This window comes from Corvus moneduloides, chromosome 13 (genome assembly GCF_009650955.1).
Source record: "Corvus moneduloides isolate bCorMon1 chromosome 13, bCorMon1.pri, whole genome shotgun sequence".
NCBI lineage: Eukaryota > Metazoa > Chordata > Aves > Passeriformes > Corvidae > Corvus > Corvus moneduloides.
The window spans coordinates 9,707,975-9,722,104 of record NC_045488.1 but is presented as its reverse complement, the minus strand read 5'-3'; the positions used below and the strand labels follow the sequence as shown (position 1 = coordinate 9,722,104).

The following is a 14,130-nucleotide window of genomic DNA, read 5'->3' as shown; positions in this document are numbered from 1 at the left end:
CCTCAGTGACCCGTCAGTGCAGTCCCACTGTACCACATCCCATCCCCCCCTTCCCCACAATATCACTCCTCAATGTCTGATTAAACTGTCATCTCTGTATCACATAAACCAAAGAAACCCCTTTATGTGGAGCAAGAGAACACCATACTTTAGAAATACAACTTAAATGGAGCCCGGAGAACTCAATCTATTCCGACCCCAGAGCAGCAGCCAGCCGGTGGCTCTGGCTGCTGCAGGGCTCCCTCACTTCTCACTTCATTCACAGAACTGAAGGTGTTTTCATTCGATCATTATCACTCTTGTTTTCTTTCAGGTTTGAAGACAAAGTCAAACTCTTCTCTGCTTTTAATTATTTTGTAATAAAGCTCCCTTAAAATAATTTTTGTCTCTTGAGAATGGGACAAAATGTGAGCAGCCAAACTCACTCTGTACTGCCAGGAGAGGAACCAAACATTCCACTTAAGCTGGGTTTGGCTTTGATTTGTGTTTGGGGACATAGGAGTTTTTTTAATAGTATTGTCCTAAAATGCCACCACCATTACAATCTCTTCTCTCTCTCTCCTGCGATGAGCCTTTCTTGAACAATCTCCCCCTCCCATCCCCTGACCTGTCTGCTGTGTATAAATTCTGGATCTCCCTAAAATAGCTCATCTTGGGAGGAGAATCCAGGGCCAGCAGGACCCTGTGCTGTCAGAGACTCACACACATCCCTGCCAGAACCTTCCTGAAGGCCTCAGGAGTCCCAGCCGCTTCCAGCAGATGAAGCTTCTTAGGCTGCCTTTTTGTTTCATTTCTTCTCAGTTGACACTTCTGCTGAAACTCTGAAACCCCTCACGCATATTTCTGCACAGCTTCAGAAAGGCTTGTCCCAAGATGACTGACCCAAAAAGCCCCTTTCGCAAGACTAAAACTGAATCTAAAAAATGAAGAAAAACAAAAAACTCTGCAGCCCCTCCAGTGACCCAGACATGCACTGAGCCTTCAAAGCAGCCAGGCCTCCAACAACTGCCAAGTGTGGCCCGTGCGAGCCCTGGGGATGGAAGTGCTGGGCGGATGGGATTTGTCAGAGCAGACCTGAAGGAAACACTCATAGGAATTCAGTTCCCACATAATTTTTTTCCATTGCAATTACAGCTTTTATGACCATGGACAGTTAACTTCTGACACTTCAGACACATTCTGTGTGGTCACAGGGCTTTGAGGAGTATTTCTCTGAGGAGTACGTATGTCACTACACAATTAGCTGCACTATTAATTCCCTAAATAATCACATACCTGCTGGCAGCGACAGGAGGCTACCCCTGCTGCACGAGTGACCTGATAGGAGATGAAGTCGTACACACAAGAGCATCTTCTGCACCACAGAAACCCTCACTGCAGTGACCCCCACAAGCAGCACTGGGAAGTTTGTGCCTCTGCAAAATAACTGACCTGAAGCCAGGAATTTTTTTATGGCTTGGTGTGCTCTGCTCAGGTGTCAATTACTGATTAACTGATTGCTGGGAGTTTTAGTATTTTTTTAAATGCCTGGACTGTTTTAGAACCAGTAACTCAGTTGATTCTGGCCCTTCCTCCAGCAGTCTGCAGAATACCAAAACAGATTATATAAAATAGGGTATTTGCGGAAAACTGATATCCAACATTTTAATTAAGGACCCAAGAGCTGCAGCTATCCCTTCCAGCTCTGAAGAAAACAACCCCTATCAATCCAGAAAAACAATTCAGGTATTTAAATTTTATCTTAGTCCTTGAACTGCAAAACTGAAATTGTGCTGTAAGTAGTGACTACCCTGAGAATCCCCAGGTGACAATTCAGTTTCAACATCAAATTTCTTTCTGCAAATCTCCTGAAAGGTTCAATCTAATAGAAACACTTCTTAAGTGTGCGAAAACCACTAAAGGCTAAAAGCTTTGCACAAATTATTTGCATTATCAAAGGAAATGGGCTGGAGTTTAAAATCACACCCCAGTGATACCAGCATTTGTCCATTGCGTAGGACACCAGCCCCCATTGCCTTTGCTGCTTCCTGAGATTCCCACTGCAGCCCCTCTCAGCTTTTGGATGTTTCAGCCACCAGCTTACAGGTTATTCTGGGTGAGGGATGCACCCAGCACTGCTTCTGAAACAGCATCCAACTGGACAGAAGGGATGTATCAGGTGAAACTCAGCGTGGCTCTTCTGAGCAGGGACCAGAACAGTTTGCTTTGAACAGCCATTGAACACAAGAGCTGAACCATCTCTGGGGCAAGAGTCAAACCAAGGTCTGCATGTCCACCTAACACACTTCAGCTGATCACCCACAGCAAGTTACTGCTCTGCCCATGACACTGCTCCTGCAGCCCAACTTCTGCACTCCCTGCTTCAGAATTGAGCCCCTCAGGGCAGCTGTGTGCTGGTGCTGCTGCAGGGCAAATACAGCCCCTGGCTGATGGGTGTGAGGAGTGCAGGGTCCCAGTACAGCCCCCACAGCTCATGGGTGCACAGTTCCTCTCCCTGCACCTTCCTGGCTGTGGCACTGCCCGGGGCACAGAAAGGGGCTCAGGGCACTGCCAGCTAATGAGCTCATTAACATAAAAAGATACAAGAGAATGTGAGGTGCTTGGCTGGCTAAACTAAAAACTGCAGTGAAAACTTTCAAAGCTAAGAGTAGAGAAAATGTATAAAATACCATCTTTGGGGGGCTGGAATCCCACCACTGCCCTGGTGGATGTCAGACAACCCTTTTGGTGAAGAAATTTTCCTCAATATCCAACCTATACCTCCCCTTGTGCAATGTGAGGCTGCCATTGCCTCATGTTCCATCACTTATTACTTGACTTTCACGAACTACTTTCCCATCCAGCAAACCACTCATCACTCTTACATTACCAAATGCCTTCCATCACACCCAGCTTGGATAAAAAGTAGTTTTAAGGTCCTGCAGACAATCAAAGTATCTGAAGAACAGAACTACCAAAGGATCAGCTACTGCCTAAACGTGAGGCACTCACAAGAGCGAGTAGCTACAGGCTCAGTTTTGATGAGTAGGAACTCATTTGAACTGAAGAGGAAAATAAAGCCAGGTGTCACAGAAATGCAGATTTCCTGGACTTCTGACTCACGTGGGTCCAAGTCCCAGCCCCTGACCCCAGCAGGGCTTACCAGTGTTGTAGGCAGTGGGCATGGCCGAGTACACGAGTCCCTGCGGGGGCAGGCTCGGAGTCGTCACCGACACCACAGGGGTGGCCAGGGGCTGCGTGGACTGAGAACTGCTTATCCTTTGGGTATTCTGCAAGGGATGGAAATAACAAACCTTGTGAGACCACAGAGAACAATGAAAAATGCAGTGCTACGATAACAGGGCATTGCATTCAAATGTGCTGCTTTGCTGTGTCTTTGAGTTAGGAACACATCCTTTTTGTCAGGATTGGTTTTCTAAACAAGCTAAAATATTTTAAGACAACCAAAACGATCTTGGCAAACTGAAATGAAAAATTAATTGAGGGCTCACTGGGCCACTTCCCAAGCATGCAGATTTCAACTGTGTTAGAGTTGTAGGACACACAAAAATAAATGCAGTTTCTTAGGGATACACACAACAATTCTCAGAAGTTCTTAAGTGATTTTAAGAGTTTTAGTCTTATTTTTAAAGAGGTTTTAATGCAGATGGTGAGGTGCAGTTCCACTAGAAGAGATTCTCCCACTTCACAGTTGTTTATCCAATTTTCCAAATTTCAGCTGCCAGTTTTGACACTGTGCTGACTACACCTGTCCTGAAAGGAACACAGAGATCTTCTAAATTTGTGTTGATAAGACTTCAGTGATAAAATAATCTTGCTGTTCCCATGGTTCCTGAGAAACTGAGAGAGTACTTGTTATAATGCAGATATGTTTCCAAGCAAATGACACTGGAGTTCACAAAGAGCAACTGTGCTTTTCTGACAGGGAAAATAGCTAAACTAGATTGTCTCAGATAATCTGTGGGCACAAGTTGGCTTTTTAGTAACAGTCTTTCTTTCCCATATACTGGAATGAACATCTGCAGCAAACATATCACTCAAAATAAGCTCTAACCAAATTTGCTGGATAGAAAATTAATTAAACACTGTGGTGAACAGCACCAGACAGCAAAGCTCCTGCCACAGAACGTTCTGCTCTCCATGGTGGCAACTGCAAATCATCTTGAAAATATGAGGTTCGACACCATTTGGCCAGATACTGTCCAGAACAGAAAATTCTACGTGTTTTTATTTTTCAACAACAGATACTTACTTTTATCTGCAGGATTCTTAGAAATGGCAGCAGTCTCTACATCCTGTATTTCTACAAGGAGCTGGGTTTCAATCTGCTGGTTTTAAAGAGAACCTCTATCTCTGAAAAAGTATTTGCTACAAAAGGAGCAGTTTCTCATCTCTTTGGTAGGGATCCATTTCATAGCTTTACAACACTAAAGTTTACTCAGTCTTGCAAGTTTCCCTTATTTCAGACACAGGTATTTCAGGATCTGCACCAGTTAACTTTTTTCTCCACTCTAATCTTGAGAGAATGAGCAGCATTAAAAATGCATCATTCCCTTAAAAATATCAGAATGAGCAGGTACAGAAATGGGGCTGTATTCAATTTTAAGCTTAAATTTATGAAGATGAATTGAGGGTTATCAATCTTGTATCTTTCCCATTTAAAGAAAGTAATACATATCACAGCATCCATATTAAAATTAGCCACAGCTTTCACTGGCTGCCAGCTTCTGATCTTTCTTGTGTCTGGCTGCTCTTGCAATTCCCACCTTCGAGCTTCCCAAGGATTATGGGGCTCTTTGGCATTTTTTGCCAAACACACACACTGGCAGATGTGCCCTCTCTGCTTCAGAGCTCCCAGGCTTCAAAGCTCCAAGTCCCAGAGAAAGTCCCTCTGATTTGCTGTAATTGATCCCTTTAAATCACTTACGTACTTCTGAAAATCTCCCCTAGACCAAGTTTATCTGGCATAAAGAGATGTTATTAGAGCAGATTTTTGTGTCTGTCAGGAATTGACCTTTCTCCAAAGCCTTCTTGGATGGCTGCCTATAAAGTTGGGATTACTGCATAATGGAAAAGTAAAGAGGAATATACTGGGAAACAATCCAGACCAAAGAATTTCCTCATAGGATTGCTTTTTGGGTTTTAAGTGGCTAATAAAGGTATAAAGGTGGTTTTCTGATGTAAATTCTTTCTGAATATAATTCCTGGAACACTCAGCCACACAAAGACACTAAGCAATATTTAGATGTGCCCAATATTTGTTGTCCTTGGAGATTAATGACAAATTTCAGGATTTCTTTTTTTAATCTTTTGAACTGGTGCAAATGTAGCAGGAAGAATTCAGTATCTTTATTTCATGCTACGCTACTGTTGGTAGCTGCTTTTCATATTCAGTGCTCAGCTCCAACCACACAGAGTGTTCACAGATGGGATTTGGAACTGCTTCCCCACACTGGAATCAGCATCAGACAGAATCCTGCAGGTGTAGCTCGTATTTCTTTACCATGTTTGAGGCAGACACTGCACCTTTCCTTTGTGTGAGTGCTGCTCCTGTCAGGGCTGGTCCCAGTTTTTGGAGCCACTAGATGGCCCACGCCACACATGGGATCCACGTGCGGCTCCATCTGCTGATCCCACACGGCACAGGGCAGGGGGGAATCCCTCAGTCCAAAGGCTTTGGCTTTAATTTCAATTGCAATGATATTTGATTAAGTGCTTTTACACTGAGCCTTTCTTCTTGCACTGAAAACCAGACACTTCCCTGAAGGTGAGAAGAAAGTGGGAGAGCTCTAACTGCTCGACGAGCAAGACATCCCAGTAACACTTAAAAACTTCAATACTGACTTTTAAAAACCATTTTCCCTTACTTTTAAAATATATTTCTCATGTTTAAGGTAAAAATCAACCAGCAGCATGCATTCATCAAGAAATTTATCTAAATCACTACATTTTCCATGCTTTCATGCAATTAGAGCCTCATATTAGCAACAGGTCCATGTTCAACAACAAATCAAGGTCTGCAATAGGTTGATTTATTTCTCTGTGAATCTGACACAGCATCTTCTGCCTGGTTTGTGCCACAGCAGCCAAACAATTTGCAAATCGCTCTAAAAATAAGTTATGAATTATTTTAGCCTTACGTTAATTTTCCAGACAGAATGCCAAATGTTAAAAACTTTGGGGAAAGAAAAATTGAAAACACACAAATCCCAAGAGTTTCCTTTTAAAAGCAGAATATCCTTCCACTGGAAAAAAGGTAGAATTATTCACTTGCAATTCTCTCCTCCTTTTGGTAAACAGGGAACACCCCTGTGGTTTGATAATCTCACGCAGGATGAAATAATTCTAACCTCCAAAAAGGTGACCTCACCAGCAATGATGTCATCTCCTTGAAAGGAAGAGAAGTAACACAGGGCTGGTGTTACAATCTGAAGAACTTCACAAGTGAAGCCACTTTCTAAAAACATTCCAATAATTTAGGGGATGGAAAGTGATTATTTGTATTTCATACAGAAGGCAGTACAAATCCTATATACATGGACAGTTACTTTGTAAGGCTCTTTTCCAATGTTCCCTCCAAGAAAAACAGAAACATTTTCAGGAAAAAAAAAAAATAGAAGTTTACAAATGGCAAGTGCTGACTTTGGATGTGTTTTCAACTTGAATTGGTCTAGTTTTGAGTTTGATAAAACAAATGTATTTTTGTCTGCTACCAAGGGAACACTGGAATTATTTAAAATATGTAATGAAACTACAGTTAAAAAGCTGTAGTGAAAGACATTTCCAGCATCTTGCTGTCTCTCAGCAAACAGCAGCCCAAACTCACCAACTCCAATTCATCCTCCTCCGACTGTACTCAGCAAACAAGAGGGATAACATAGTTACTAAAAATAGCATTGCTTTCAAATGAAAGAAAAAGTCACGTTTGTGCTTCAGGATTTTGATTCATTTTAATTAATAATGTGTGTTTGCCACCTGATTCTGTAGATAATACTGCTAGAAATGTAATATTTCATGAAATTCGTGTCACATAAAACCTGCTGTACAGAACACTGGCTTTGGGGAAACTGGTGCAGCAAGAGCTTGGTGACCCCAAGGACACGGCTGCACATGTGGGTGTGCAGCACAGCAGTCTCTGGCTGCACTGATCCAGTAAGCCAGCTCACCAACAAAATACTTTTCACATACAACCATCATTCCATGCCAGCATCTACTCTGAAATCTCCTAACTCCCCCAAAAACACAGACAAGCCCAAAGCTGAATATGATGTTGTTCTTCAGAGCACAACAGTAAATAGGTGCTGTGCACCACTAACATCAGAACTGCATTACTGTTCCTATTTCTAATTAACAGTGCAATTTCCACTGTAATAATCAGCCAGTATACTTCCTATCTGTCCTACACTTCAGTATTCCTAGAAAAACCTTTTTTTTTTTTCAAGAATCATTACTCTGAGGCTAATTATAGCTTTTGTTACTTGGATTAATTTGGTATTATTCATCATGAGTACCAGTAACAAATGTAAGCACTTGTGGTAGCTTAAAAACAAATAGGAATTATACAGAGAGTACTTGTGTTGTTTATATCCTGCTCCTCCTGGTTATGGCCCATTCTTCCATACACAGAAAACATCCACAGAGACGCTGACAATTTCTACATGGCAGCAAAAGACTAAGACCAAAGGATTTGGCCAAGTAAATTAAAGGAAAAACAGAGTAATGCTTCCTGCAAGACCTGTTCTGGGCTTGAGGCCGTGGTTGCCTCATGGCTGACACGAAACTCGTGTGCTATTCCCAGCCTGGGTGGACAAACGTTGCTGCCCAGATGCCAAAGTGCAGAGCAGCACTGCAGAGCATCTCAGTGCTCTTTGATGGCCTCGCTGAAGACATGACAGCTCCGCAGGACAGCCAAGGTCACGTTCCCTGGTGCCACATCAGACCAGTGCTGCTCTCAGCCCTTCCTCACCACGGAAGCTGCACTTCACATCCCACAGCCGTTACAACCCGGGAAATGCAGGTACAGAATGTGCTTTAGGGCACGTTAATAGAGTTCACATCATCAATGAAGATCAGCTGTTCCTCCACAGAATAATGGATAACCCTTTTTAAAACCCACATCCTCCAAACCACTGGAGTTCTCGGTAGCAAGTCAGAGGGATGTCAGATCAAGACACCAAAGACCCCGGCCCTGTCTCTAGGATTGTGCCACGTTTAGGTCAGGCTGCTATTTTACACCTGTAAAAATTCCTTACAAATTTAACTTCTCCCCAGGTCATAATTCGTACTTTTGAATTTCATCTTTTGAGTTGAGTGGCATTTCAGAATACAAACACCCCTCTATTCCTACACCCTATGATAAGCAGGTGAGACAGTTTCTCCCTGTGCATGTGGGCAGAACACCCATTTTCACAGCCAGACTCAGAACAAATGTTTTAACTCACCAGTGGTGGCATCATGCCCTTGCTGGAGGGTGGGATGACGACACGGAGGTCGGGTTTGCGGTTGTTCATGCCAAGATTTCCTCCTCCTGGTGGAGGTGGGGACTTTGTAGGCATGACTTTGCCTAGGCCATTCCCACCACCACTGGTACCAAGTAGACTTGGTGAAGCTCGGGAATTCACAAACCCATTTCCTGAAAGAGGAAAAACAAATGGGCTGTAAGACGGAGGAGAAGGACAATACAAAATTTTGGTGCTCATGTACCAGTTATGAAATATTTATTTCGTAAAACTTCCGATAACAAACTTCCCACAAGGGGCTGTGTATTGAACAATCGAATGAACACAAACCACTCTCACCAGAGGATCAATATGTAAAGGGAATATCACTCCAAGGGCACACTGTGGCTGCTTAAATGCTGAGAAGAGCAAATTGCCAAAGAACTATTTCTAATAACATCCGCTGTGTTTATTTTGCCCTTTGAAGCTCCTTCAGGCTGAGCCTGCAGAAAAGTTAGGGTTTTGCACAACCCCACTTGGTCCCCACCCCAACAGAGCATGGACTACACTGAATTGTTGCCTGTGAGAATAAAAGATCAGCTCCCAAAGTCTCTGTTTCTAAAATTTACATTTTTTTCATATACATCCAAGATCTGTAGGACTCATTTCAGCATCAATATTTACTGTCTGATTATTGTATTTAGCAACAATGAGGGGAACAAATCCTTTCCCTTCAAATTAATTCCAGATATACACATTGCTTATGCCCATAGGTTTATTTACAAAGTCTTTCTCCTTACTCCTGGTACTCATTTTAAGTGGAATTAGACAAGCCAAAGCCTACAGGTCCAGGATTCAGCCCTGAAATCTCCAAAAGCTGAATATGCTCAAGGTAGAGGCCTCAGCTTACAATCAGAACTGATCAGAAAACAGTACCAAGGCAGCAAATCAGTGAAGTGCCCAGTATTCTATTTTCCCATCCTGACAGAAGCACCAATCATGTTAACCAAAATATATTTCTCAGAAAAAATGTTAAAGCCACATTCCAATCACAGAATCATATTTATAGCAACAATTCCCAAAATACACAAACCTTATTCAGCTGCAAACAGAAGAAAAGTTGTTAAGGAGAATTTTGCAACAGGCAACCCCATAGTTTACCCTACAGAACCTGTGTGTGTGTATAAATAAACATAAAAAATTCATAGTAAGATTCTGTTTGCATTAACACTGCAAGTCTGAAAGCAGCTTTTATAGGCACAATCAGGGAAAAGTCTATGAGACAAAGTTCACTGTGTGGGAAATTCTCTCCTAATCGCCTGTAGCGCCACGCTGGCATGAATTTTGCATTATTATTCTAATTTGAATAGGCCCCTATGCCCAATCCAATTTTATTGCATTAAATACATATTAATCTAAAAGCAATTAAAATAAGAAAGTTGTCAGTGTCACATTCTACCTTCTTTAGCAACATTTTTAATGCCTTTAATAGCACAGCAAGAAGGAAGAATAGCAACATGTATAAGCAAGGGCACAAAGCTTCATGAAGGTGCCTGGTACTACCAAGATACTCAGCCAAGGCACACTAAGAACCTCGATGGGAATTCACCAGGATCCTAGTGAGGAAGCCTCCTCAGGATTTACTCACTATGTGGATTTCCCACTGTGCCAAAAGCCTGACCATACATGGATGATCTGATATATCCCTTGAGTTTTCCAGGGTTAACAGAGCAAGGAGGAGTTATTCTAATTTAGTACTTTCCTGAAGCATTTGTATAGGAGGTATGGGAATATGACTTTTAACTCTGAAGTTATGGGGAAAAGAAGGAACACAGCAGAAAATAAAGTTTTTAATGTCAGCATTCTTCTTTCTGTATTAAAAACCACAGCAAAAACTCATTTACTCATTTTGTGATTAAAGGATCTACATTCCTCAGCAGGTAACAGCAGAATTTATTCAGATGCTTCTAGGTTAGTGATAAAATTTAGGTGGAGTGGTTGAAAAGTTGGGCTGGAGATGAGAATACACACTAGAGCTAAATATACTCTTGACTCGTAGGAGAAGACTCTCCACAGCTGGGTCACATGGAAAAACCAACAAGCCAAAAGGAGAAATTAAGTTCTGTGCTACCCTTAAGGTTCCTGAAATGGAGACAGTTTTTGCAGAATCATGATTTTGTTAACACAGTAATGCATCAATTCCTATCCATTATAAATGAGTGCAGTGTGAGGTACAGCCAGCCTGCAGAGCATCAGATTGCCAGAGACATCCTACACAATGGACAGGGAAAAAGCTAAACGGATTTGGAAAGAGATGCTAGGGAGGAAAAATATTAGAAAATGGCATAATTTTCACCAAATTATATCTGAAACTTTGTTATGGTACCTCCCATTTTCAGCAAAAATGCCAGAACATTTAAAGAACTTACTGTTATACCAGAAGTATAATCTGGGCTTTAACGTGATAATAAATAGCATTTTACTACCCACTGGGGCTGTCAGTGTTACCCTTCCATGGCAGGGCTGTGGAGTTCTGAGCAGAGTTTAAGCTGCACAACAATCCCACTCTGTACGAACAATGGGGTTCTGTGCTGCACTTTGGGCCATCCTATGATACCATTTCCTGTCCTCTGGTTCAAGTATTTCGGTAGCCCGTGTGTTAAATCTGGACAGTGTCTTTCTTCCACACCCAATCCAGTCATTTCCTGAGCCCTTATTCCAGGGCTCTGCCAAACCTTCAGAAACATTTCATGCTTTTAGTGGTGCTGTCAAAAACAACGAACTCCCTGCCACTGCCTGCTCTGCGCAGCATCAGGCGGCAGGAGGGCAGAGTCAAAGCATTTCTTCTGACAAAAGGCTGAGCACTTCTTAAAAGGAGTGTTTAAAATATATTAAAAATGGGAGAAACAACAACGAAAAATATCTTAAGTGTGCAATACGCTGGGTATTAATCCAATAGCAGCCCTTTGTGATAAAGAGCTGGCACTGAACATTGAGCAAACACTGGAGTGTCTGTATCGATCATCTGACGGATCATATGCTGGGACTGCAATAAGAGTGCAGAATATTCATTTTTAGTATGAAACTTCAAGCCTTTTTCCTTTTAATAATCTAATAAGAAAATCAAATTACCAGTTAAGAGTGAAAGGATAACTAAATGTGTGGTATTTCTTAGAGCAAGGTCAGGAGCCAGAAAAAGATAATGAGTACAGGATGATGCAACTACACGGCCCTTTGCCAAACCGAGGCCTTAATAACCCCATAAATTCTACTTACTATTTCATATAATACAGAAATTGTTTCTACCCTACCCACTATAGATCTTCCCCAAAGACAATACTTTATGTTTAAAAACGTTTTCAAACTGAAAATGGAAACAGACTATAAAATCCTACATATGTGTAAAAATACAACCGTTTTTACTCCCAAAGGAAGAGTTTTATTTAACTCTAATTCCTTAAAACAGACGTGAAACCATGTTCAAAACAGTCCTTCGGAAAACAGACACCAATGCAAATATAAGCTCTCAATTATATGAATCATAATTTAATTAGATTTGATGATAACAAACCCTGCCAACGTACATTAGACTACTTCTTGTTTAGTCAGAAAGTGTTTACTTTTGAGGCAACTTCTTTTCTGAAGTGAAATGTTACAACCCACCCATGATACCAACTGGATATTCTGCCTTCAGAGACATAATACAGCTTAATCTCATTTACTGTCCTGCAGCCCAAGACACAGCATTCAATTACATGAGCCAGACTCATATTTCACTATATAAATCACATCAGCTGAAACAATGAACACACGTGGCCAGAAAGTACTCCATGTACTTATTACTACTCAAGGAATAAATTATAGGCATTGATGCCATTAATCTTTTTTCTTTTCTTTTTTTTTTTTTTTTTGGTGGTTCACTTTGGAAAACCGAACCACCAAAAGATAAATATCATTGAAATAACTGAACAGTTATACACAGTTTTGGAATAACTGTGGGCAAGCAGCTAAGCCATGTAAGATTAAGCAAAAATCAGGATTGTAGTAACTAAATATTTATGCCTCAAGTGACATCATAAAACCCAACAGACATCACACAATTAGAAGTAAACTGAAAATTGTGTTTGCAACAAGCCATTGATTCACAGGGCATCGGAAGGCCAGATAAAATCTACTCAAGGAAAACATTTACATGATGAACCTTGGGCAAAGGGACATATTGCAAGTAAACCCAACAATAGCATTTCTGAGCATTAGTTGCTCAATTTGTTTACTTTGGGGTTTAGTATAACAGATTCAAGCAAACATAAATTAAAAATAAAATGCAAATGAAATTAAAAACAGCATATGCCATTCCTACCATTTTCAGCTTTGCACAGCAATCACTGCTGATTCTACCACCATTTCAAAAAGCTCAAGTTCTATATTAGCTTTGGAAAGAATTTACTGTAATATCTCAAGGAATCTGAAATACATGTATTTTTACTGATCTTTACAAATAAATATGTCAGATAATACTATAATTAGAATTAAAATATACCTTTGATAGTAATATATGGTCTTGAAACATGTCTAACATGTAAGATTTATGCTTCTAAGGCAGTACTTTAGATATTAAAGGCAGCAAAAAAGAAACACACATGACTAAATGTCAAGAGAATGCTTAGTCATGTTACAGAACTTAAAAAAAAGGTTATTTCCCAGGTTGTTGGAAATTTTCTTTTGCCTACAGCTACATAAAAGGAGAAAGAATTTTCAAGGATATTTAGAATTTAAAGGGGTGGTTATTATTCAGAATGCAACAGCAAACCTAAATAAAGGCATATTGCTCTTGTATCTGAGTGAAACATCAGCAACAGCAACTGGAAGTCTTTTAGGTCTTTTGTCGATTAACAGATTACAGTTTATTACATCGGTTTACTTCCTAAACTTGCCAATTTCTATGTCTCTATACAAAGCCAATGTAAAGAATGGCAAAGAAAGGAGGAGAGAAATGGTGTTTAGAACAACTGGAGATGTGGCAGTGTATCCTGGGCAAGGGGACATTATATAAATGTTGAGACTTACTTCAACCCAGCTGGGAGACTAATAATTTGTTCTCTGTATGGCAAATTCCAACCAGAATTGTCACGTACCTCTCAGTAAATCAGAAATTATGGTAACATAACAAACACACATAGCAAGATACGAAATTTCAACTAAAACCTAATGGTAGTTCAGGGGCTGAACTGACCTCATATCATGCAGACGGGTGGTTTGCAAGGAGAAAGAGCTACAGTTAAAAAAAAAAAAAAAACCAAATACTTTCTTTCTTCAACCAGCATGTTTTCATGCTGATTTCAGCCAGTCATTTCTTGTGAGCTGATTTAATCAGAGAGTGATGGATGGATCAGCCTTTGTTATGTGCTGACAACGTCCAGCAAAGGAAAAGGGTTCAGCTCACACCCTGTGAAACAGCTGCTCTGCAGCCCACTCCCTGAACTCCTTTACCTTCAAGAGAGCCTGGAAGCTGTAGGAGTGAATAGACTGGTCTTGTGTTCCTCAGGGATCCTTCAGACCCTTCCTTGGAGAAGGGTGAAACCCTGACTGTTGTATTGACCTGTGTCCTCTCAAAGATCAGAGCAAGGCAAGCCATGATGCCTGGACACTACTGACAGCACAGAGCAGGAACCTTCGTGTGCTGCATTTAGCA

The 14,130-nt window shown here is 41.1% G+C and overlaps 1 protein-coding gene across 8 annotated transcripts in view; it reads right to left on the bottom strand.

The window, feature by feature from the left end:
• The window catches only part of MEF2A (myocyte enhancer factor 2A), an 82,729-nt gene that overhangs the window by 4,907 nt on the left and 63,692 nt on the right, over positions 1-14,130 (bottom strand). For 5 of the 8 annotated variants that reach the window (XM_032122476.1, XM_032122470.1, XM_032122469.1 and 2 more), the window contains 3 exons: positions 8,442-8,632; positions 6,827-6,850; positions 3,143-3,269 (listed from right to left, as the gene is read on the bottom strand). In XM_032122476.1, the coding sequence (XP_031978367.1) occupies positions 3,143-3,269; positions 6,827-6,850; positions 8,442-8,632 (342 nt within the window). The remainder of the gene's footprint in view (positions 1-3,142; positions 3,270-6,826; positions 6,851-8,441; positions 8,633-14,130) is intronic. The other 3 variants (XM_032122473.1, XM_032122474.1, XM_032122475.1) reach the window with 1 other exon arrangement.